The following is a 25,871-nucleotide window of genomic DNA, read 5'->3' as shown; positions in this document are numbered from 1 at the left end:
GGTTAGGCTAGTTGAAGTTTCATCTCACCGGTTACAAGACTCCTATGCGAAGTTTCAATCCCTATAAAACTTTTTTTATCCCATAAAACTTTTATCACCTCTCTCTTCATAAATATCATGCACATCAGGAAACCCGTTGAGACTAGTCTTAGGCGGTCTCTGACAGGAGATCTATTGCGAAATCTAAACCTAAAATGGCAACATAATACCTATAGCTTCCATCAGAGTACCTATATGAAAAATCCATTTTTGGTGTTAGGAGAGGTATAACTCAAATCTAAGTATCCTCTCTCCTATAGACCCATTTGCAAAAATAGTTATCTTTTGGGTCTTGTTGTTGGAGAAGACTAAAAATAGGTATCGAACCTTTTGCCTGTAGCGCTATCAAAAAAAGAATGAGTCTTATATTTTGGGTCGCGGTTGTTGGAGACAGTCTTACTGAGCTAACCAATAGAATGGCACACCAAATTTTTTATACTCCCTCTGTTCTAATTTAAGTTCTAAATTTTATTTTCAGTTAAACATTTCCCATATTTATAGAATGGTACTAAAAACATGAAGCTGTATATTAGTTAGATTGTCATGCATATAATTCATCATCTTTCTATATGAAACCTGCGTCCAAACCGCGGGCAGACAGCGTGCCACGTCACCGGCTTTTCGCGGCCGTTCGATCGGGCGCGCGGACGGCCCATACCGGGCGATCCACGGTCATTTTACGAAAACCCCTTCAACTTTTCGGAAATCAACCCGCGCTCCAGAGGCCCTCACAGAATATTTTGCATAAAACATCTAAGATTATTTCGAAATAAACCCGCAATCCAGAAACCATTGAAAACTTTGCCAACCCCAAATTTTCTCTCACGCCGCCACAGCCTCGCGCCTCACAGCTCCGGCGCGGCGCTCCCTGCCCCTCACCTTCGGCTGCGCTCCCTGCTCCTCACATCCGGCGGCGCAATGTTGATCCCCAACCAAATCCCACGGACGGTGGCGACGGCAGGCAACCTCCCCTCGTGGATCCGCTGCCATGCCGCTCCCCTTCGTCACCGATGGCGGCTATGGCGGCTCCGTCCACCGGCTGCGGCATCCTCTCCACCCCCATGCTGGGCGGCGCCACTCACGGTGGCGGCAGCCTACTCCGTTCGGCGTCCCCTCTCCTCACCCCCGCTCCCTCCGCACCGGCTGCCGGCTGATGGCAACTCCCCTTCACCAGCGAAGTTCCTGATCCATGGATCCACGATGATGAGCCGGCAAAACTCCCGATCCATGTATGTATGCCCCTATCGATAAAGGTTGGTCTCGTTCCCAACTCCCTCTGACTCCTAATCTGTCATCTAATTTGATGAAGAAACGAATTGCTTCTTGCAGTGCTAGAGGAGAAACGTTGGCCAGGTCTCCAGGACCATCCTTTCCTCAGAATCGTTGTGAGTAGGAACTGGGAGGCTTCATCTTCATTTGCCTGCTCGTGTCCCCAGCAGATCCGCGCATTCACAAGTAGTATATTGTATTCTACTTTATTTTTTCAGCACGTCCGTTTTATTGACTAACATATGTTACAAGTTATCTCATACCGTTAACTCAGTTCTTCCGAGTAAACCTTTTAACTCAGCTCTCCAAATTCTTCTCAGATCCATTTTGGGCTAGCCGCAAACGCTTTTTAAGTTAGCAGTAGTTCTGGTGGTATAGTAGTATATTTTTAAACATAATAGACTTACCTCTGACATGTTCTCGCATGATGAATACTACTTTGTATTAGTAGTTTTAGTAGTAACCAAATCCTTCATAGGAAAACATGGCAATAGTAGTGTTAGTAGTATTCAGACATGGCATTAGTAGTATTCAATGTTTACAAGTTTTGGATTCATTGAAAGACTTCTCATTTTTGCCAGACCATCATGCCTACTTTAAAATAAGTCAGCCAACACCAGGCAAGTGCTACTCCCTTCCTCGATCCATTGCTGTTCAAATTAAATTTATTGATCTACAAGTTGAATTTACAAGTACTGGATGTGTGGATTGAATAGAGGATAGATTATCAGCTTGTCTTGTTGAATCATTATCTTTGTTGTCTGCTATGACCCTGTCATCAAAGTCTGAGAAACAATAAACTCAAGTAGTGAAGTCTTGAATGGTGAAAATAAAACACAAACAGCTAAGGGCTCGACGGCTCCTGGCCCTGCTTGGTGGTACGGGACGCCGGTGCAGCCGCAAGCTAGGCCGTCTTCCATTGCCTCCACTTGGTGATCTGCGGCCAATGGTGCTTACTGCTGATGCTAAATCATCTTCCCAAGCAGTCCAAAAATATGACTTCGACCCTAATCTACAAGAATTGCAAGTATCACCTACAACACACATCTTTGTATCTTTTCTAGATCAGTTATATTGGTAGAATCTTGAGGGGTGGCCTTCGGCAAGCAGGCAGTGTAGCACCCAGTTTTAAGAATAAAACCAGATACATACCATATGTGAGCCCAGGAAGTCAAATCTCACATATAGCTACAAATAAAGGTAATATCAAAAGACAATACTTAAATACATAGCGTATTAATATAAAGAATATAACCTCAGAGTATAGACAGCGGAAAGACAACTCCGATCTTCAGGCGAAGACTCCAAATCCACAGGGACAACTGACTGGTTGATCACAAGCCTAATTCCTCTAAACTCTAGCAATCTGGTACCCATCCGAGATTTTTTTTCCAATTATGTGTAAAATAAAGCAAGCGTAAGTACATGTTGTACTCAACAAATATAACATGGGCTTCATGAGGCTCAAAAGGCTGACACTGGTTAAACTGCGATTAGCTTTTAATGAGTCATGATTTTAGCATAGGAGTAGCAACAAGTTTACCATAAGCCCATAAACACATGATCAGGTAAACATGAATAATGAATAGCATAAACAATTAATCATTAGTGAGCATCTTCATCATCCATATCATTAGTGTCTATCATCTACTCTGTAAATGTTCCAAGGCCGCTCGTGACCGTAAGCACGACTGATATACCAGTTTTACACTCTGCAGAGGTTGTACACTTTCATTGTGAGTCGTGATTTACCCTTTCGCCCGAGGTGATCAGCCTCTTGACCCACTACCAAGGAAGGTCGACAGGGTTCACTATGAAGCCTTTCAAAGGTTCGTCTAATAAGTTAGGGTCATTATATTCACTCGGCAAACAGATGTAGAGCCCTCCTTCCCGATGGCACATTGACGCGCAGCCTATACACATAGGGATAGAGGCCGCCCTATACCCGATTCGGCAAGCCATTCTTACGCCAATAAAGGTAACCACTAACAAGCTAGAAAAGGTCCTCATACTGAGCTAAAGCCAGAGCCATGTAGCCCTCACAGCTGTACTGTAAGTCCCGGATGATCACTTACAGATAAGTCCTTAGGGAGAGGAATCTAGAGCATCATAAAACAGCCCAATGCTCTAGCCCCCTTGTTCCATGTTGCTAAAAAGCATCTTTTAATGTTTATTGCATAAACCATTAGTCAAGTTACAAGATCATGGCTTTAGTTGAGCACTAGCAAAACTACCCAATGCAATAACCCAAAGGTATCAAGGTACATGGTACAAAATACTAGTAAACCCTTAGTGGCAATCAAGGTAGACACATGCAATATGAATTAAGTGATTAAAGGTGATTAGGTAACAAGGAAGATCCCATGCTATACTTGCCTTAAAACACCGATCCTTCGGTAAGCTTTAATCTTCAACGTTCTTCTTCTTCTTGATCACCACGTATATCTCAACGACTGGACGAAATCATAAAGCACCACACAAGCATCCATACAATTATACACGAAGCAAACAATGGATCTAAATTAGAACAATACACCAAACATAAAATCAAGATGAAAAGTTTGTAAAACAAATCTACGACTCGCTACGAACACATAGACGCAAAAAACACTCTGAGCTACGGTTGAAAAGATACATCTACCGAAAGATTTGCTCATAGGAGAAAATATAAATCTATTAGCTTCATGTGTTTTAATTATATAATAACATATATAAGATATTTTATAGATACTATATATGGAATTAAGTCAAATTTAGATTCAAATTATAAAACTAAAATAAAACAAATCATATTTTATTTACAAAACCCAGTTGCATAATTATTAATCAAGATATGATTTAAACCATAAAATTTTAGAATTAGTAATATGGTAAACACTGTCACTAACGCGTAGATCTCGTCGATATGAATCTAACGCAACTTGAATGGGTCAAAACAGAATTAAAACGCAGAAGATTTGAAATAAACAAGATTTCCTTTAATAAAATAATAGATTAAATCTAGCCACGAATTTTAAAAGTTGAAAACATTTTCTAACAGTAGTATGAATATGTCGATTATAAAATTATGAACCTAATGCAATTTGAACGGGTCAAATCGGAGTTAAAACGGAGAAACGGTGGGGATCCATGGTTGATTGCAAGTGGTGTATTTCTATAGTATAGTTGGATTTATTTTTCTATAAGAAAACGGCTATAATGTGTGGGTGACGTAACGATGACGTCATCAAGCTAGCAAGAGCAAAACTGGACACGCATGATGGAAACAGCAGCTAGCAACTATAGGCGACGTACTTTCCTCGGCATGCTTAGCGTAGATGCTAATATATATCTCACGTTAGCAAAAGCACATAGCAGAAAGAACGAATCGATCGAGTCAGAGCTAGAACAGATAAATAACTTGGGATCAAATATGCTAAGACTGGACTACAAGGATCTGGATTTGTGCGGAAAGACTTATTGAATGGATAGAAAGTTACGTAGTTTCTCCACATGATCTGTGCTCACGTACCTGACCAAAGATGAATTGGGCGCCCTGCCGCTCGGCCGGCTTGCTGCACCCACAAGGATGGTCGGCATTGAGTGCTAGCAATTGTCGTAATGAAGCTCCTGGCTGTGACGGGTGGGAAGGTCAGCTCGGCAAGATTCAGCATGCCCGTGGTAGCTTCCTTCAAGATGCATGGATGGGCAAGCGGACAAGGTTGATTGGCTCACATGCATAGGGTAGTCAGACGACGATCTCGTGCAAAGATTATGGGAACACACGAACGTGAGCGGGAGTTGACATATGAGAATTATTAGAGGAGACAGATCGATGGTTATAGGCTCACCAGCGTCAGACGCGGAAGACGTTTGATGGAGAGCAGAGTCGGACATGTAGAAGATGACCACGACATGGCCTTCTCGTGATCTTGCGAGTTTCCGGCAAGGATTAGACAATGGCCACCAGCAGCGTGCGAAGTCTTGAGACGGTGGTGTGGTTCTCCATCGGCCTCTCCTGACGGACGGCGACGGCGAAAGAAAGAGCAGAAAAATATAATTTACTACACGAGGGATTTTCCAAACTAGGGGCTCCTCTTACGATAGTTTTGGTGTGCTTTGCCCAAGGGGTTGGTTGATATATATATATAGGAAGAAAAACTCCCCACATCTACATCAACTAGCAATATGATACTAATTGATGTTGCACCCTCCATATTTACTAATGAGCCTAAATAATCATTAAAGCTCATTAGTAAATAAATGCATGGACATTTAGGATTTATTAGGATTATTGCACATGGGCTTTGAGCGTTGAGAAAAATGAGAAATTTATTATTTTCGGAATTAATTAATTCCGTGGATAAAAAATTCTAGAAAAATCCAGAATTGATATTTAAGCCACGAAAAATACTCCGAGACCTCCGAAAATTTGGGAAAAATTCTCAGAGACACTTTGGAACATGATGAACCCAAATAAAGTATTTGGAGCCCATGATAAGATTGCTGGGAATTTGGAACATAAAGATTAAGGTGGAGGAGGTAGGAATTAAATTCCAGGAAGAAGCTGAAAAATTCCTAGAGATAGATATTCGTCTGCTAAACGTATAAAAAACACACATTTTGCACATAGAAACACGAGGTGCGACCGGCATAAATGCAACAAACACGTTTCTACCTTATGATAGATTTTAAATTAATGAAAATTTTTATTTTCCTATGTTTTCATGAGCACAAAAATTCACAAATAAATCATTTTAATCCTATTTTCAAAAGCGGTAAATTTTGGGGTGTTACAGGCAGACTGCTGCCGGTGTTGATTCACTTGTAGAACCTGAACCAACTCTGTTCATCGATCCCTCTCTCTCAAATTCATGTATAACCAACTTAATTGTCTTTAATAACAATCGTTCATGGTATATAGATCTAACATTTTTGTTTAAGGACCAAGGGTAAAATCTTAATGTTTTAAAAGACATCAGGTCCCAAAGCTTGTTAACACATTGTAATTTTTGTACAGAATTTAGAACTCAGTATTACCTATAATTCGTATTCAGAGTTGCACTACATGTCGACCACTTGGAATTTATGAGATGTGTGAGGGAGAGTATATTTGGCAAAACTGGATCAGGTATTAATTCTACAATCTGCTATTTTTGTTGTACATTGCTGATATTTTCCATATATATTTTTCTCTCAAATCTTATAGGTAGTCAATAGTATCAATGCACCTGTAAACAACATGCAGTCAAGGTGCAATTAGTACTCTTAAGAGATGGTGGAATTTCCTATTGCCTTGAATGAGCATGGAGGATCATCGATTGCTCTACCTCCAGAAGTACAGAAGGGTGGTGGCCCAAATTTCTCTGAAATTTTACGTACAAGAGCTGATATCCATCATCAACCACTTAGAGTTATTAGTGTAATAGCCATCATCAACCACTTATTAACCTCCTCAGATTTTTCTCAAATCAACATACATGCCATCTTTGATTATATCTCTTTTTTTCAAAAAAAAAAGCTGAAACTTTAAAATTGCATAGTAAATCAATTAGAAAATCAAGTTGATCTGAAATCCTAACGAGTAGAACTATGCAGTGCACCCATAATATCACATGTTTTAGTAACAATATTTTCATATAAACTTTTACCTATGCTTTTTAGGGGTAAAAAAATTTATACCTTCATGATGATAAAGTCTCGAAAATACATAACATATATTCTTATTGCCACTGGCCTAATCGGAAGGGAGGGCGCGGCAAAGCCGCGCGCGTTTCTAGTGACATATATTTTCATTGTCTATTTGTTTGATATGTATATGTGAATTTTGATAAATGTGGTAAAAATTAGATAGTCTTGAATCCGAACAAAATTAAAATGGCTTACCATTTAGAACAGGGTACTAAGAACAGAGTAGAGTAGGTACTAACGTAGAATAATCTGTATGTAAGGACATGACGTTGAAATATGAAGAATCTTTTCCAAACAAAAATGGTCGCTACTTGCTTAATATTAATATTTAGCAAACAAAAAATAATAATTGGCTCAATCTACCAACATGTGTACACCGCACCTCAACTCTTCGATCGAACTCCTAGCTGTTCAAACTTCTGCCACAGTGAAAAAAGGAAAAGGAAAATCTCAAAAAAAAAAAAAAGAAATCTCACGTCCAAGCATGTCAAAAAGACCCAATTTTTTACAATTTGGTCTTTTTTAAAGAAAATTTACGTTTAGCCCTCTGGGAGACGTAAACTCATCTTTGGACTCTGAGGGTCGGCGCCAGGATTCATGGCTCTGAGGTAACACGTCTTGGCACCACAGATCTTGGCTCCGAAGTGCCTAGTCGTGCATAGCAGGGCATCATAGGTGGCGTTGACGTGGCCAGTACCTCGGAGCCACAGATCTTGCCTCCGAGCTCGGCGCCAAGATCTGTGGCTCCGACCTCGGAGCCGTGGATCTGAGCCATGGATCCTGGCGCCGCTCATGGATTCAAAAGCATAGTTTGCCATGTAGCCCGAGCCCGTCGGGCCGGCCCAATGCCCGTTTTTTTGGCTTGGCCCGTCGGCTAGCGGGCCCAGACTGGCCCGGCCCGGAGGAGCAGGTCGTGCCTAGGCCTTACCCCAAGCACGTGGGCCGGCATGTCACGACTTGCTACAGAACAGGAGGCCGCCTCCTCGCCCCCTCCCGCGCCCCGCGTATATAAGCGGGGAGTCCCTGGTCGCCCAGTCGCCTCGCCTTGCCCGCTCCGCACCGCAGTCCAGTCGCCTCGCCCAGTCACCCGCTCCGCTCCGCTCTCTGCTCTCAACCCTAACCCTAATCCCCACTCGCTCGTCGTGGCACAGCCGATCCCCGCTTGCCCAATCGCCTCGCGCGGCGACCGGCTCCGCAGTCCGCTCCCAACCCTAACCCTAATCCCCACTCGCTCGCCGGCTCGCCGCGGCACAATCTCTGCTCTTTCTCGCGCGCATTGGCCGCATCCATGATTTGGCGAATCTGAGCTCTCTCTCGTAATCTACTGATCTCGTTCGTCGTCCCCGACTCCGGTGACCTCGATCAGCCTATCTGACCCTGTCTCCACCCTCCTCCCTTCTCTCTCTCCTCTCTCGCTCTCGGTGAACTATGTGAGTTCATGATCGTGTTCCCGTCCGTCCCTCCTCCGCCGTTCGCCGTCGTTTCTAATCGGTGTCTCTCCTCTGGGTGACCCTCGTCATCTCTAGCACCGGGCTCCGGTTGCGCAGGTACTTCACTAACCCTAACCCTAGATCTATCTTCTCCACTTCTTGTCTCTTTTACTGAACGACTGACTCTGGATCTGTATCTCTATCTCTCCGACTCTCTATTTTTCTCCTCTGTGCAGGTCGGTTGCCGATGCCTCGTCATCCTCTTCCTGTGGCATAGACCAGGCAAGGCGGCCGTGCGCACCATTGAGGAACGGTGTTGGAAATCAGTCGTCCATGGTCAAGGTCGCCATGGCGGATGACGGCGATGTTGTCTATCTACTCACCGGCAACGATGACCTGATCGCGGTAGGGCTGGTCCCCAAGGACGACGACGATATCCGTGACGATGCTGCTGCGTTATTGGGTATCGATGTCAGTAGCGGCTCTGCTTCGATCGATCTGGACGGTGGCGACGGTGGTGGAGTGGAGCCGGCGCCGTCGATGATGGCGACAGGGACGTCGGTCGGCTCCAACAGCACAGATGGTACCTCATGCCTTGGTAAGCGTAAATCTAGTGTCTGGGTTGATTTTGATGAGATTTATGAGACTGTGAATGGTCAAAAGGTTTGAACTGCTGCTATCTGTAAAATGTGTAAGAGTAAATTGTCTGCCATATCTTCTGCTGTCAATGGCCATTTGATTAGGCACCAGAAATCTTATAGGAAAAAAGGCTGATCACGCTGCTAGGGTTCAGTCTAGGCTTTCTTTCAATCCAGATGGATCTGTTCATAACTGGGACTACAATCCTGATGTTGCTTGATCTGAGTTGTGTCGATTGATTGCTAGGCTTGACCTTCCATTAGGTATAGGTGAGACATAGGCATGGGAGGATTACATTGTTCTTGCTCATAACCCTAGGTTTGCCAAGGTTTCTAGACAGACCACCACTAGAGATCTTGGTAAGCTGTTTACTGAACACCGTGATAAGTTTAAGAATTTTATGTTGCCTGCTACTTCTTCTGTTGCTTTGACTTTAAACATTTGGTCTGGTAATGCTAAGGAGTTCTATATTAGTATTGTTGCTCACTGTGTGAGTGTTGATTGGGAGTTACAGAAAAGGGTTATTGGTCTTAGGCCGATTGAGGTTAAATATTCTAGTGAAAACATTTGAAAAGTCCTAATGGCTAGAGGGGGATGAATAGCCTATTAAAAATTTCTACAACAACACTTAACAAACCGGTTAGACAATAATGAGGCGAAGCAAGTGTTGTGCTAGCCTACTAAAATTGTAAGCCACCTACAACAATTCTAGTTTATATAGTTTCTATCCACACAATAGCTATGTCACTACACTAAGTTAGTGTGCTCTTAAATGCTAACTAAAGAGTCACACTAACCAAACTAACAAGCTCTCACAACTAGCTACACTAAAGAGCTTAACAACTAGTTTGCGGTAATGTAAAGAGAGTGGGCAAGATGGTTATACCTCCATGTCGAGGAAGGAGCCAATCAATCACAAGAATGAATACCAATGAAGACCAATCACCTCGGAATCAAATGATGACACAATGATTTTTATCGAGGTTCACTTGCTTGCCAACAAGCTAGTCCTCGTTGTGGTGATTCACTCACTTGGTGGTTCACGCGCTAATTGGCATCACACGCCAAATCCTCAATAGGGTGCCGCACAACCAACACAAGATGAAGATCACACAAGCCACGAGCAATCCACTAGAGTACCTTTTGGCTCTCCATCGGGAAAAGGTCAAGAACCCCTCACAATCACCACGATCGGAGCCGGAGACAATCACCAACCTCCGCTCGATGATCCTTGCTGCTCCAAGCCATCTAGGTGGCGGCAACCACCAAGAGTAACAAGCGAATCCCACAGCAAAACACGAACACCAAGTGTTTCTAGATGCAAACACTCAAGCAATGCACTTGGATTCACTCTCAATCTCACAAAGATGTTGAATCTATGATGGAGATGAGTGGAAGGGCTTTGGCTAAGTTCACAAGGTTGCTATGTCAATGCAAATGACCAAGAGAGTAAGCTAGAGCCGGCCATAGGGCTTAAATAGAAGCCCCCATAAAATAGAGCCATTATACCCCTTCACTAGGCACAACTCGGGGTGACCGAACACGCCGGTCAGATCGACCGGACACAGGACCCCAGCGTCCGATCGCCCGATGCTTGCCACATGTCATTGGCTTCAAACGCTGATTGCCCGATCTCAATGGTCATCAATACATTTAAGTAGTGACCAGACGCGCTGCTCAAAAGTGACCGGACGTAGGACCTCAGCGTTCGGTCGTTTCTAGTAAGCATTCAGAGATGATTTTTCACGATCGGACGCGTCTGGTCATGCTCGATCGGACTCACCCAGTGTTCGGTCACTCGACGTCTCCCCTATGTGCTGCATATGTCATCATACGTCATACTGACTGGACTCAGGCCCTGAGCGTCCGGTCATTTCTCATGCCAGCGTCCGGTCATGAGACTGAAACCGCACGCTCACTGCTACCACTGACCGGACGCGCCGGTCCTACCAAGACCATCGTCTGGTCACTTACAGTGACCTTCGTCTTTTCTGTATAGAGCACCGATGGCACCGTCAGACTGTCTGCACTCTACGGGCGAACACTCCGTCGGTAAAGTTCCTAACCCTTGCTCAAATGTGCCAACCACAAAGTGTATCACCTTATGCACATGTGTTAGCATATTTTCATAAACATTTTCAAGGGTGTTAGCACTCCTCTAGATCCTAAATGCTTATGCAATGAGTTAGAGCATCTAGTGGCACTTTGATAACCGTATTTCTATACGAGTTTTACTCCTCTTAATAGTACGGCTATCGATTCTAAATGTGATCACACTCACTAAGTGTCTTGATCACCAAAATAAAATTGGCTCCTTCCACTTATACCTTTACCTTGAGTCTTTTATTTTTCTCTTTCTTCTTTTTAAGTCTAAGCACTTGATCATCACCATGGTATCGCCATCATCATGTCATGATCTTTATTTACTTCACCACTTGGAATGTGCTACCTATCTCATAATCACTTGATAAACTAGGTTAGAACTTAGGGTTTCATCAATTCACCAAAACCAAACTAGAGTTTTCAATATTACTGAAAGAATTGCTGCTATGGTTGAGGAGTATTGTCTGATTGATAAGATTTTCTCTGTCACTCTAGACAATGCTTCTTCTAATGCTAAGGTTGTGAACACTTTGACACATTTATTTGCTTGTTACTTGGGTCCTGATTCTTCACCTGATCCTTTGGATCCTAGTAACCGTAAGTACAGTCTTGTACATCAATGTTGTGCTTGTCATATCATTAATCTCATTGTAAAATCTGAATTAAAGAGGTTGAAACCTTACACAAAAGATTTTAGAACTACAATTAACTTCTTGAATTCCACTAATCAAAGAATTGCATTGTTTAAGGAATACTGTAATGCTAAGGGTGTTAGATCTAGAAAATTTGGCTTGGATATGGATGTTAGATGGAATTCTACTTATCTGATGCTTAAACACTTGGTTACATACAAGAATCTCTTTTCTGTGTTCATTAATTCCCATTATGGTTTATAATTGTTGACTATAAATTATTGGTATTTTGCTAAGAAGTTATTGGAGTTCCTGAAACTCTTCTATGACTTCACTGTTGTTCTGTCTAGTGTTTATTATCCTACAAGTCCACTTGTTTTGCACCATATCCTAGAGATTGCTTCTCATTTGCATGCATGTGAAAAAGATCAAAATCTGAGAGCTATTGTATATTCTATGAAGCTTAAGTTCCTTAAATATTAGCAGGACATACCTCTGTTATACTCATTTGCATTCATTCTTGATCCTAAAGCTAAGATGAGAGGTTTCTTTAATGTGCTGCAATTACTTGGTGAATACACTGGTTCTGAGTATAGTTCATACTATACTGATGTCAAAACTAAATTATATAAACTGTTTAACAAATATAAGAGTAAGTTTGGTGTAGCTAGGTCTCAAAGGGTTGCATAACCATCATATCATATATGTAAGAAAAAACAGGCATGGGGAAGAATCTTTGGCCGTGGATCAGGTGTTGTTGGCCTTCCCCCCTCCCTGCCACTTCATCTTCATCTACTTCTGCTGTTTGTGAGCTCTCAGCTTACTTAGACAGTGACAATGCCACTTCTTATGAGGATGATTTTGACCTACTTCTATGGTGGCGTGACCACAAGCTAACCTTTCCAATCCTGTCTATAATGACTAGAGATATCATATCAGTTCCTGTATCTACTATCTCTTCGGAGTCTTGTTTCAGTTTGACAGGTAGGATAATTGAGAAACAGCGGCGGCGCTTGTCACCAGAGATTGTGGAGATGCTGACCTACATAAAGGACTGGGAGTTAGGAGAAAAAAAGAACAGCATGCTGTTGACAACCAAGAGCTGGAAAACTCATTCTAGAACTTGTACCTTGATGAAGAAGAACCTGCTGGTGGTGCTCCTGGTACTTAGTGAGGTTGAGACTTGACTTTTGAGAGTGTGTGCGTGATTTGTGACTGTGAAAAGGTGAGTGTGATTGTGAAAGACTTGTCTATCATTTGAACAATGGTTATTTATGAGTTGGCTGCACTCTTTTTTCTTTTCTAGGGTTTCTCACAAGGGTGAGTTTTACCTAGAAAGTTTTTAATGAAGCAGCATTGCACTAAACAACTCATTTTGGTTATTTCTGTTATCTGTCAGCTTTGGAGTTTGGAGTTTGATATCTTTGTTGGACTGTGAATGCATCGGACATTTGGACTTTGATTCTGTGAATGTATGAAACTGTGATCTGTGAATGTATCGGACATTTAGACTTTGATTATGTGAATGTATGAAACTGTGAATGTATCGGAATTGGACATTTGGACTTTGATTATGTGAATGTATGAAACTGTGATCTGTGAATGTATGAAACTGTGATCTGATCTGTGAATGTATTGGAGATTCTATGAATGTGTGAAACTGTGATCTATTTGTGAATGCAAGGGTAATGGGTCGTGGACTGGCACGATCCGTAATTCTAGTCGTGCTTCGCGGGCCGATCCGGCACAGAAATCGGCCCATAGGGCTGTGCCTAGGCCGAAGGCTAGGCCCGTGACCCTGTGAGGCACGGCCCGGGAGGCACGGGGTGCCGTGCTGGCCCGTTGGCTATCGGGCCGTAACGGGTCGGCCTGGGCCGCCCGTTGGCCATCTATATTCAAAACCCGCACGCGCCAGCACCAGCAGGCCAGAAAGCACGTCCGCGGAGCCAAAGCCAACCACCCCCGCGGCAGTCAAGCCCACAAAACCCGCGTTCGTTGCGCATCCAAATCGTGATCTCCATCTCCCCCGTGCAGAATCCCACCTCTCCCCGACCCAGACAGCCGCAGCAACAGCACATCTCATCGGGAGGGCCGAAGAACAGAACAGGAGATGGCGTCGGCGCTGTCCTCCCTGCGCTACGGCGACAGCCTCTCGGTGGTGGGCATCTCCGCCGCGACGGCCGTGCTCTGCGAGGCCATCTCCTGGCTCCTCATCTACCGCACCGCCACCTACAACTCCCTCCGCGCCTCCATCGAGCGCCACTCCCACAAGCTCGACGCCATGGAGTCCGGCTCCAGCTCCTCCGCCTCCTCCGGCGCCGCCGCCTCCTCCGCGCAGCCTGCCTCGTCGTGGGATAAGAAGATGGACCGCGTCGAGACCAGCCTCAAGGACGCTGCGCGGGAGCTCTCGCTCGCCAAGCTCAAGTCGGGCGCCGTCCTCTTCGTCGTCTTCGGCCTGCTCAACTCCCTGTTCGAGGGCCGCACCGTCGCCAAGCTGCCCTTCGCGCCCATCCCGCTCGTCCAGCGGATGAGCCACCGCGCACTGCCCGGGAACGATCCCACCGACTGCTCCATGGTCTTCCTCTACTTCCTCTGCTCCATGAGCATCCGAACCAACCTCCAGAAACTGCTTGGCTTGTAGCTGAATTTCAATGGATAAATTCATAAATTAAATCTGGATTTAAAAAAGGCGTGCAGACATTGGCACACATGCCATTGCCAGTTTATATTTAAACCTTCAGCTATTTGTATATAGAACACTTTAGCTAGGTGCAGTACTTAGAATTGAAGATATATGGCAATATGTTACATGGCAGTATGGAACCACCAAGTAAGGACTACAGTATTAAATACTGGACATACACCACTTGCGTTTCACTCATATTTTATAGCACTCAAATTTTAATTTGAAAACGGTTGGTGTTCTGTATGTCAGTTAACACTCTGAAACTGTGGAACTGACTGTTCCTGGCATAGTTGTGAACACTAGTGTCTCTAGAAAAACTTTGATTCTTTGAGTAATTGGTAGTTATTAAAACGTGTGGAAGCAGGCTCCATTATATTCAGTGTGTTTCAAGGTGCACAGGAGAACCGGATTTCCACATTCCAGTGTAATGCTGTTGTTGTATCAGTAATTAGGTTTGATTTTTTGTTGGATCATGGGATTAGGGAGCAAGGACTTTTGAATATTTTTGGATTCAGCTGTTTAAGGTCCGGGTGGTTGGCCTTGACAATTTTGAATGTCAAATTTATATTAGTTCTGAATTTAGCCAAGGCTCTATGTAGTATTAGTTCCTGTCTGTCTGCTCCTGTGGATATTTCTTTATTAGTTCTGACGTTCAAGTAGTGCGTAGTCAAGATTTAAAAGATTCTGGATCCTGGGCATATATTTCGAGGACTATTTTGATGTCAACTGAGCTTTAAACATGAATATGTCATTTGTATATTTACAAAGGTATCTATAGCAAGATTGTCCAACAGACTGAACATGTGTAGCCTTTTCTGAGAGTTTGCTAGCAGTTGAAGCTGTAGGTAGTGATTTAGTCTAAATACCATTCAAGTGAACGGTGAAGTATTACTGAACTATAGATATAGATAGCTGATGAATAATATTTTCCTTGTTGAACCAAGAATTCATGTCAGAATAAGATTGTTTGAGGTTGGGGTCCTGGAGGTATTCCTGTTCAATCCTTTTCAGTTTCAGACATCCCTTTCTAGTTTTTTCAATTTTCTTTTGGTCTATTGCTCATTCTAGTATGCCATGATTAGTCTCAAAACCACAGAGAATGAGCGGATATAGAATTTACTTTGTGAACATCTATTCTATTATTAGTCATGTGCCTTAAAATGTAGAACTAAAATTCACCTAAGCACCACAAGGGGGCTTCAGCAGCAGGAGCAGCAATTCAGAAAATGCTCGTATATTGCTGTTTATTCTTATGCATAATCATTTTTATTTTCGTTTTATTTATAGCTCACCATCTGATCCGCGAACTTTTTTTTTTCCGCTGTGTTTTATCACCACAGGCTCATCTCCAAGACGAGTGAATCCAAACCAAGAAATAGCATACAACCTGTTCGGCAGGCCGTAAACGATCGTGGATTATTTACTGCTGGCTGGTCTGGTGTGAGAGAAAAATACTGTTCCAGCTTATAATCCACGATCATATACGAGCAAACGAACAGCTGATAGTCGCCTGGGAAGGTGTTGTAGACTCTGTACGAACTGTACCAATATCCGTACCCAATTCATTTTCCACAATTCACCGGTTTGGTTTGCTGTTGCACCGGTGATTGCAAACCTGAAGGTAGCTTATTTATTGCATAGACTAAACGAAATGAACATGAATTACCTGCTGTGAGGCAGAGAAATGTGCAGCATGATTTTCGTCCTCGATACGATTCTCCGCTTTTATACTAGATTGAAGATGTCGACGATCTCTTGATTGTATGCACGTCTGATACCATACCGAGTTACAGTGTCTCCGAAAGGACCGTATGTTCTTTTTTGTGTGTGATATCCGTCTATAGTCATCTACTCATTTGTCATTACTGTCAATGCCTATAGTCATCTACTCATCTGTCAATGAGGCAGCTCGGCATGTGCAAGTTCGTGAACTCCATCTGGTAAACTCCATTCCTGAACTTGGAATACAAGGGGATTTTAGATCCTGCCGGCTGCCGCTTTTGCCTCATCTGAGTTTTGAGGCTGGCCATTGTTAAATCTAAAGGAGTAAGAAATGAAAGTAGCCTCGGCAAGGGAAACTTGACCTTTGAATCCATACTCGGCGTCAGGATCCATGGCTCCGAGCTCGAAGACAAGATCCACGGCTCCGAGGTCGGAGCCACAGATCTTGGCGTTGAGCTCGGAGCCAAGATCTGTGGCTCCGAGGTACCGGCCACGTCAACGTCACCTAGGATGCCCTACACGGTTAGGCACCTTGGAGCCAAGATCTGTGGCGCTGAGACATGTTACCTCGGAGCTATGAGTCCTGACGCCGACCCACATGGTCCAAAGATAAGTTTACGTCTCTCAGAAAACCAAACGTAAATTTTCTTAAAAAAAACTAAATTATGAAAAATTGGGTCAAAAAGAAAAGAAAATCTCTCATCCAAGCATGCCAATTGGCAAGGTAACCATTGCCAGTAGGCGATGGTCGTTGGGATCAGATGACCACCACCATCGCCGAGAAGACGACGACCGTCTGCAGGAGCGCCGCCACCACGTCCCTCGTCGTCGTCAAGCTGCCTGCTGTGTCTCCAGAGAACTCCATCGTTGAGGGCGGCAGGCCTGCCGCCTCGGGATTCCCGCCGGATTTTAGGCTGCATCGTCCAGGTTGCAAGCACCGCGACAATTAGGCTAGGGATCAAACGTAATGCCTCCGTCCAAAAAAAACACACAAGTTTGATCACTTATAAAAAAAATACATAGATAAACAAATGTTGATTTTGTTTTTCATAGATTTAGTTTATTTTGAAATTAATCTGACTCTAAAAAAGATATGTATATTTTTTTTTGAGAGAGTATTAATAAACCAGTGACAAGACAAGAAATTAGCATTGGATGGAAGACTTTGTCAGACGCAATTGTTACGGCTAATCTAGGATCAAACAATGAGGACAAATCAAAATTAAAAGATTGCATTAGGATCATGACTGCGCGATGGCATGTAAACGCACGACGGCCCTGGCTCTATCACGTCAAGATGATGCCTCCTTTTTCTTTATTTTAGTATAATAATTGGATTGAGACGGGCGATCGCAAGCAAAATGATTGACCTCAAAACTAGTTGCGTCGAAACTAACCAATGGATCGATCGGATGAACAAGGACGTAAAATCGCGTGTCCATCAGACTGACCAAAATGTTGCTGATTTGAACCGGTCGTTTGACTTTTACTTCATTTTGATTTGAAACGTCATTTCAAATTTGCTCGTGATGTTACCTGGACGCGCTGGGGCAGAAGACGACGTCGTAGCCGCCGCCGCCGGCCGCGGAAGCGCAGGTGAAGGTGGACGTGGCGTCATCGTACGCGTAGCTGTAGGTGGAGGGGCACGCGACCTTGAAGAAGCAGTAGGGCTTTGGCGCGCACGTCGCCGGGGACCCATACGCGCCGCTGCAGCAGTACTCAACCGCCGCGAACGCCTCGCACGCGCTCCTGCACGCCACCGCCGCCCCGCCCCCCGCGCCGGCGACGCGCAGCTCCGCGGGGCACGCCGCGTTGAGGTCAGCAGGGCACCCCGTGGGCCAGCAGCTGCTGCTGCCGTTGGCGGCCGCCGCAGACGACGCCCGCGGCGCGACGAGCATCGGCACGTTGAATCCGTCCACGAGGCTGACGTCGTAGAAGTCGTCTCCGCTGGTACCACCGGCGAGCGTGAGCTCGGCCAGCGTGGCCGACGGCGCGGCGCCGCGGCCGGAGCACTCGACGGCCCCCGAGCCGCAGTCGGCAGTGGCGCACGCGAAGGCGCCCGAGTCGGCGGACGTGGCGCAGAGCGTGCGCGCCCAGATGCGGCCCGACCACGACGTGGCCACGGTGACGGCCGCGGACTGCCCCGGGGCCAGCTCGAAGCCTGTGGTGGACGGCGGCGGCGCTCCGGCGTTTGACAGGATGCCTGGCCACACCGTGTAGCCGCAGCTGTTGGTGATGGTGAACGTCGCGGCGTCTGCTCCTGGTAATCACAATGCTCTCACTGATCAGTAACACATTGCGATTTGTGATCAAACAACAAGAGCTCAGACGCATCAACATAAGAGCAAGAGGTAATTTTGATCATTGACTCAGGGAATTACGTTCAAAATCATTGACTCAGGGAAGAAGAAGAAATAAACTCCATGTATGTGGTTATCTTCTTCTTCTTCTTTTATTTTGGAAAAGGTCTACGTCATCTTGAGGTTTGGAGAAGTGTCTATTTAACCCCAAAAGTATAAAACCAGGTATTGAACATATTAAAATTTGCAAAATCGATCAATTTACCCCCTCGGGTGGTTTTGCTAGACGGTTTTGCCACGCTAGTGCGCTGAGGTGGACTCTGATACTGATGTGGACGATTGACGAGTGGGCCCTTCTTGTAAGTGACAGGTCCTCTCACTAATAGGTGGTCTCCACCGTCATCCCCTACCTCCAGCTCCTTCGACCTCTAGCTCCTCCCGCCATAGCCTCGCCGCACGGTGGAAGTCTCGGAGGCGCGACTCGAGGTGGTGCGATGGCAGTGCCCTAGACACCATAGTAGCGATGATCTCCCAGGCCTAGCCTCGCTGAGTTTCGCCATACACGAGCTAGGAGCTCGCAGTGCCACCGCCGTTCCCACTGCAGTGCTCAGCTGCAGGCCGAGGTGAGCTCACCATCAGGTCTGTGGCCACCGCTGCAGGCCGAGGTGAGCTCGCCATCAAGTCTGTGGCCTCCCCCCCCTCCCGCGCCCCTCCCTTGGGCTCCTCTACCGATGTTGCCGCTTCTACACCGAGCCACCACCCAGAGGCGTGAGAACACGTTGTATGCGTTGCACTATGCTGCACTGATGTTGCCTGTGTTGTGTTGTGCTATCGCCGTGCTGTGCTTGCATCTCTCGCTCACTCTCCTTGCCTGCTCTCTCTGTTCGCCGTTTCCATGGAGAGCAGCAGACCGACAGTTAACTTACTGCCACACAACTAAAAAGTTACAACGAGATTATATAAAACTTTACATGACTCAAAGTAAAACTTCTAATAGCAGCCACGACGGCGTCCCAGTGGCCGCGAATTTTCAAAATTCGTTGACGACAGGGTGTGGCTAGCTCTCACTGTGGGTTCGTTAGCTAGGCAACTTCCACAGCTATGCACTGGTGCAAGGAATTGAACTAGGAGGCTTCGAGCTGGCCAAATTTGATAGGCGAAGGGAGCTCTGTGTTTTGGCTCGTGTATGGCGACGGCGATGCGAAAAACGCTTGCAGCAGCCTTTACCTTGGAAGAAACTCAGCGAGGCTAGGCCTAGGATGTAGAGAGGCTCAAGGTGAAGCTACAGTTGCGACTAATTTGGGGATGGTGCAGTGGAGCTCGCAAAATTTGGCCTTCAGCGGCTGCTGCTCTCCATGGAAGCGACGAGCAGAGAGAGCAGGCAGGGAGAGCGAGTGAGAGATGGAGAGCTTGAGACATGACAGAGAGAGGGAGAGTGAGCGAGACATGGCAGCAGCTGCTTCCCCCGGCCGCCATGGCCGCCGCGCTTGCTCCGTCCGGTGGCGCCCCCGCTCCATCCGCCACGTTCACGCCGCCGCCCCTGCTCCATCCGCCCTGAGCATGCGTATTTGGGAACGAACAGGCATCTGACGAGCGGGCCCAAGCGCCAGCGTGTCCAATACATCTAGCCTGGACTGCCACACAAGCAAAACCACTACCACGCAAGCAAAACCGCCTAGCAAAACCACCCAAGGAGGTAAATTGACCGGTTTTGCAAACTTTATTGTGTTCAATACCTGGTTTTATACTTTGGGGGTTTAAGTAGTGTCGGTGCGAAAAGTGACCAACAAGTAAACATTTGTAGTTTTGATGTGCATTGTGATCGGATGTGGCCTAGCACTCAATGACACAAGATTTATACTGGTTTAGGAAACGTGCCCTACGACCAATTTTAGTCGGTCGATGACTTTATTCCTGAGCCCAGGTGCTCGAAGTTTGCTGTGGGGTTACAAACGAGTAAGGAATGAGAAGGGGGTGTTAGAGGCTCAGTCGGACTCTGAACTGAGTGACCGAGAGTGACGGGGGTTCTAACGTATGTTAAGTATTGAAGCGTATGCTCTGTGTGTCTCTAGAGCTTGTTGAGCTATTGCGTTCTCGAGTCGTCGGGAGAGTCTTCCAGAGAGAAAAAGCGAGCGAGAGAGCTTTACAGGAGAGAGCGCATCTCCTTTTATAGTTGAAAGGAATGGCCTTACAAGTCAGAGAGAAAAGAGAGAGAGTGTATACGTGTGCTGCCTAGTCTTGTTGCTCACGCATTCGAGTGCGGGATGGCTGCCAGCGCCCACAATATTGTTTATGCCCAAACGCGCCTAGCGGGCTCTACCGTGTTTGCCTGGTACGGCAAACGACGGCGTCCACAATACTGTTTATGCTCTGACACGTCTGGAAGGTTATAGAGTGTCCGTCTGTCATGGCCTGGTGGCACCGTCCAGCAGGTGTGCAGGGTATGGCAGGGTACGGTCCTCGGTATTACGGTTGACTTGAGCGCCTTACCTTATCTGCTCCGCCTGCTCCCCGGGTCCACACCGAGCGGGCGTCCCCGGTCGGTCGTTCCCAGTCGGCCTCGACTGTGTCGGTCGGGAAAGAGAGGCGAGCAGAGGTCCGGCGTATCCTCGGTCGGAGAAAGAGGGTCGAGTGAGGCGGAGCCCGCGACCCAGAGGTCGGGGCTTCGACTAGATCTCCTGGCCGGAGGATCCGATCGAGGACCGGATCGTGGTCTTGGCCTGTCATTGTGTATCTGGGCCGGCCCAGACATGTGTTGTCGTTGCGCCGTCTGCTGGGCCGAGTTTTGTAGAGAAGCGGGTCCATCGGGGACCCTGAGTTTATGAACCCGACAAGTAGACACCTCTCCAAACCTGAGGAGGCGATGTAGACTTTTCCTTTTATTTTTGTCAATCTTTTGTGTTGCGAGCCTGAGCTGGACATGATCGAGACGCCAATCGCTCAGCAGCTGAGCCATCAGACTGCCAATAGGTTGAACTGAATTCGAGCAGTATTCGTATCCAAATGCTCACTTAAGTTCCGTGCTGAAACTTCAGAAGGTGCAGGCTCTTGGTTCTGCTCCGGTGCCTGGATGGTAGGATTAAGGGGCAGCACAAGGCAGCCAAGAGAGAAATGACATGGCTGCTAAACTGACAGAGCTGTTAGTTGGCTTGCCCTGTCTTTTATATTGCACACCAAAACCCAGGAGACTGGATCTGGATCCTTGTCATCGTCAGCACATTTATTCATATTTGCCGTCTCTTGGATAATTTTACCATGCAATCCAAGACCAAAAAGGACATGATAAAGATACAGCTATATTTATATGGGTACAAGCCGATCAGGAAGTACACACAAGAGATGTTGAAAATGCCTCCTCAGCCAGCCGCCGTCGCCGCCCGTAGCATCCACGGTGGCGGCGGCGGCGGCGGCTCTGCCATGGTCAGGGCTCCTCAGTTGTGGCGCCAAGGCCGACGAAACCTTTGGGCCAGGATGAAACTCTTTTTTTTTTCCTTTTTGATTGAGGAAACTCATGGGCCTTGGATCGCTATCCTTTTTTTTTCAGGTGGGCTCCGTTACTGTGGGCCGGTTGATACGGGCCATCGGTCGCAACTCGCAACTCGCAACTGGCCCGGCGACGCTCGAGCAGAGAGACCAGAAGACAAGGTCATTCTCGGTAACAGTTGGGTTGGCCGTTTCATTCCACCGAGTAAAGTTTCTGCCACCTCCCTTAATTCCCAATTCATTAAGAGCCGATTTGAAGGTGTTCAAACGTCTCGGTTTAGTATGTCCTTACTCTTATCCGGTGGTCTGTATATGGCATTGAAAATCTCCCGAAAATGGTCCAGCTAGGGAATGAGTACAAAGTACTCCTTCCGTTCTAAATTATAAATCGCTTTGATTTTAGTCATATATTATATCTAGATGTATATCAAAGGATGTAAAAAAAATCTAAGTGACTTATAATTTGGAACGGAGTACTCCGTATATGAGATTGAAAAAAAAACAAATGCTGTGTATAATCTGAACTTCCCATTAATTATATATATTTTTTATTAGAGAGAGTGTAGACGTGCAGTGATCTCTAGCGCAGTCGATAATTCCCTGTCTCTATTAATAACCAAATAAAACTTGTCATCTTCAGCACATCATTTGCCCATACTTGTAATATGGAACTACCGTTTGTTTTCTTTGGTCATTTACCGTCAGAAACAAGAACGTACATGAACATCCACGTTCATTCGCATAGAATTGCCAATATTTACAAGCGTAGCAAGTACACAAGAGATGTTAAAAATGCCTCTTCGTGCAGCTATCATGGCAAGATGTACGCGAAGAGAGCGAGGCGTCGTCCCCTAGTCTACTCCCTCTGCCCGCATCATCCTCAGCGCCAGCTCTGGCGCGAGATGCCGACGAAGCCTCCGGTCCATAGAGTCCACGATCCAACTCCTGTGGGCCGCTTCCACGTGGGCCATCTTCAATATGGGCCCTTCGGTCGCAACTGGCCCTGGGAACGGACCAGACCACCGAGAGCGCTCCGGCAACTCCGCCGCCGGCGCAGCTACGTGTCGTGGCGGTGGTGCTATGCTGCTGCTACTACCACTACCAGCACTGGTCCGTCTCCCACCTCCGCTGCCGGAACCCCGCCGGCGCCGCCCTGCTCCGGACCGGCGCGGCGACGGCCACGGCGCGGTCGTAGCGCGCGCGCTCGTCGGGGTCCGCGAGCGTGGCGTACGCAGCGTGCAGGAGGATGAACCCCTCGTCGCCGCGGCCGCCGGCGTCCGGGTGCACCTCCCTCGCCAGGCGCCGGTACGCCGCCTTGATCTCGCACCTGCTCGCGCCGGCCCCGACCCCGAGCACCTCGTAGTGCGTCCTCGCCGTCGCCGGAGCCGGCGCCGCCACCAAGGACGCGCGGGCCACGCACCGGCTGCCGCGCTGCGCGCCGCACCCGGCGCCGCAGGTCGGAAGAACCGCCGTCGATGCAAACGAAGCCATTGTTTCCACAATTCACAGTGCTCCTGCCTCCCGTGTGTGGTGTTCTTGGTTTCTTGGAGTGTTTCTTCGTCGTCGTCGAGGAGGAAGTAAGAAAGATAGGGAGAGAAGACTACGGTGCCGGACTCCGAGGTGCGCCGTGGGATTTATAGGGCGATGGCGGCGAGGAGCTTGTGGTGGCGCTTGCGCGTCCACCTCTCGATCTTATCCGCGGGAGGATGGAGATGGAGATGAGATTCTCTCACTCTGCTGACTCATCCACCAGTGTGCGTCTGCCTGTGCCAGTGTGCCTGCCCGCCTGCGGCCTGCCTGCGTTGGCAGCTGTTGCTTTCGCCATTGGACCCGGCAGCAGCCATCATTGTGGCTTGCCAACTCCCTCCTCGGTCCCTCCAGGAACAGGATAAAAGGATGCAACAATGGTAAACTGTCCCTATTGTTGTGGTTATCTTCTTCTCCTTTTTTTTTTTGGTGTGTGCTAAACTTGTTGTTTAGGTTATCTGAATCGGAGCTCATCGTCTAGTAGGAAATTAGGAGTACTGACTGCCTAACCTGCTGATTTTGCGGCCGTTAATGTTATCAGCTTCCTAGTGATTCATTTTTTTTCTGTCAGGCCATAAATTTAGGATTTTTTTTTGCTTCTCCTAATTTGTTTTGGTGATAATGTTGCTGGCATTAATCCACCCTGCTGCTGTGTCTGTGTCCATTAGCTTTTCAGTTTTCACATGTTAGGAAAGCGCGGTTTTCAGAACATTTCAGTTCAGGCCACAGGCCTAAAATGTGCTGAACCCACAAGACTTCTCACAGATAGCATATGATATCTTTCCATATCTTTCCATCTCCACATCATTAGTTATGTGTATAAGGGCTTGTTTAGTTTCTCTCTCAAAAGTTTACATCCTATCCTATCGAATGTTTGGACACATGCATGAAGTATTAAATATGGGTTAAAAAAATAATTAATTACACAGATTGCGACTACTTTGAAAGATGAATCTTTTTAAGCCTAATTAGGCATGATTTGACAATGTGTTGCTACAGTAATACATGTGTTAATGATAGATTAATTATACTTAATAAATTCGTCTCGCGGTTTACTGACGGATTCTGTAATTTATTTTTTTATTAGTCCAAATACTCCATGTAATGTGACACCCAATATATGACATCTAAAACTTTACATCATGAAACTAAACCGGACCTAAATGGAATGGAAGAAATGAAAGTTGCAGAGCCAGGTTCCCTGCTCAGCTTACGTCTCCATGTTATCCACTGGAAATGCAAAGCAGTGGGCGAATTAATGTGCCGACCACCCGCTCGGACGGCCGCGACGGCGACGGCGACGGCGAAAGCGTGGTGGGAAGCGCGTGCGGTGCACCGCGCGCGGCGCGGGTCCCTCCGTTCCGCGGCGGAACAGCTGTGCGGTGGAGGGAGCAGCGCTGGACTTGGACGTCGCCGGAAAATCAATAGTGCTAACTAGATTTTAGACACGAAGATATTATTTGTCGTATAATATAATAATCGCCATGTTCACTTGATTTATGAGACTTACTTTTTTAGTCAACGAATAATATTTTTCTCTCACAACAAATTAGTCAATAATACTTTCAGTAATGACTTATCACCCAAGCGAACAGAACAAATATATCTGTGATGAACTTTTTCCTTATGAAAAGAGGATATAAAGTGAAGCCCACCGCTGCCACTTGTGGGGCTATGGCCAATAGTATCTGAGCAAGCAATGACAAGTGGATATGAACTAGTAGGGCTCACCCCGTCCATTTGTGGTATGGGTATGGGAGTTGGCAATACTCCCTCGATCCAACAAAACATGTAACTACGGGTTGCGTGTCAACAAAAAAATAGTTTACGTTTAAATTTTCAGTGAATACTATCATATTTATGACTCAAAATTAATTTATTAACAAAAATACATTTCGTGATTAATTTAATAATATTTATTTAATATCATAAATATTGATATTTTTTTATCTATAATTAATCAAATTTGAGCACTACAACACTGTGCTAGAATTGTATGTTTTATGGACGGAGGGAGTACAAGTATCTGAGCAAGCAATGACCAATGGATAGTATATTTGATATGACCAATGGATATTTGATAGGCAAGATTTGTAGCTTCAGAAATCGCTCTAGTAATGTTTAAAAAAAAAGAGAAATCGCTTTAGTATCTCAGCTCGCCGTCTCAAATTTTCGTCATATAGCATCTCAGTTAGCAGCTATACAGTTACTAGATAGTATCATACCCCCGCTATTTAAAAAAAAAACATATCACCCGACTGTTGTCCTCTAGCTCCATCCAACGGCAGTGCTCATGCCTGTCTCTGTTTTCAGTTATCGTTGACAATCCAGGGTATCTTCCTAACAAAGCACTGACAATCCAAGGTATCTT

The 25,871-nt window shown here is 46.0% G+C and overlaps 3 protein-coding genes across 3 annotated transcripts; 1 reads left to right on the top strand and 2 right to left on the bottom strand.

Moving 5' to 3' along the window:
* Nucleotides 1-13,878: 13,878 nt before the first annotated feature.
* On the top strand, nt 13,879-15,842 carry LOC136522112 (uncharacterized). The gene has a single exon (XM_066515902.1). The coding sequence runs from the start codon at nt 13,893-13,895 to the stop codon at nt 14,421-14,423; it is 531 nt and encodes a 176-aa protein (XP_066371999.1). The 5' UTR covers nt 13,879-13,892; the 3' UTR covers nt 14,424-15,842.
* A 1,105-nt stretch (nt 15,843-16,947) lies between these two features.
* On the bottom strand, nt 16,948-22,788 carry LOC136524709 (thaumatin-like protein 1b). The gene is made up of 3 exons (XM_066517974.1): nt 22,731-22,788; nt 17,727-18,453; nt 16,948-17,104 (listed from the first exon to the last, which is right to left on the bottom strand). Exons 1-3 carry the CDS (start codon nt 22,786-22,788, stop codon nt 16,948-16,950), a joined length of 942 nt encoding a protein of 313 aa, XP_066374071.1.
* LOC136520903 (chaperone protein dnaJ 11, chloroplastic-like) lies at nt 22,562-24,080 on the bottom strand. Its single transcript, XM_066514581.1, has one exon. The coding sequence runs from the start codon at nt 23,462-23,464 to the stop codon at nt 23,072-23,074; it is 393 nt and encodes a 130-aa protein (XP_066370678.1). The 5' UTR covers nt 23,465-24,080; the 3' UTR covers nt 22,562-23,071.
* Between the last annotated feature and the right edge of the window lie 1,791 nt (nt 24,081-25,871).

This window comes from Miscanthus floridulus, chromosome 18 (genome assembly GCF_019320115.1).
Source record: "Miscanthus floridulus cultivar M001 chromosome 18, ASM1932011v1, whole genome shotgun sequence".
Taxonomy (NCBI): Eukaryota; Viridiplantae; Streptophyta; class Magnoliopsida; order Poales; family Poaceae; genus Miscanthus; species Miscanthus floridulus.
The sequence above is the reverse complement of the archived record's forward strand: the minus strand, read 5'-3'. Positions and strand labels throughout refer to the sequence as shown.

Bases quoted from the DNA above. Each gene is read 5' to 3' on its own strand.
- LOC136522112 (XM_066515902.1), top strand. From the start codon at position 13,893: ATGGCGTCGGCGCTGTCCTCCCTGCGCTACGGCGACAGCCTCTCGGTG.
- LOC136524709 (XM_066517974.1), bottom strand. From the start codon at position 22,788: ATGATAGCTGCACGAAGAGGCATTTTTAACATCTCTTGTGTACTTGCT. The intron at 18,454-22,730 runs ATATTGGCAATT...CATTGTGATTAC, and splicing joins TGTACTTGCTACGCTTGTAA to CAGGAGCAGACGCCGCGACG. The intron at 17,105-17,726 runs GTAACATCACGA...TGGACGATGCAG, and splicing joins TTCTGCCCCAGCGCGTCCAG to CCTAAAATCCGGCGGGAATC.
- LOC136520903 (XM_066514581.1), bottom strand. From the start codon at position 23,464: ATGGCTTCGTTTGCATCGACGGCGGTTCTTCCGACCTGCGGCGCCGGG.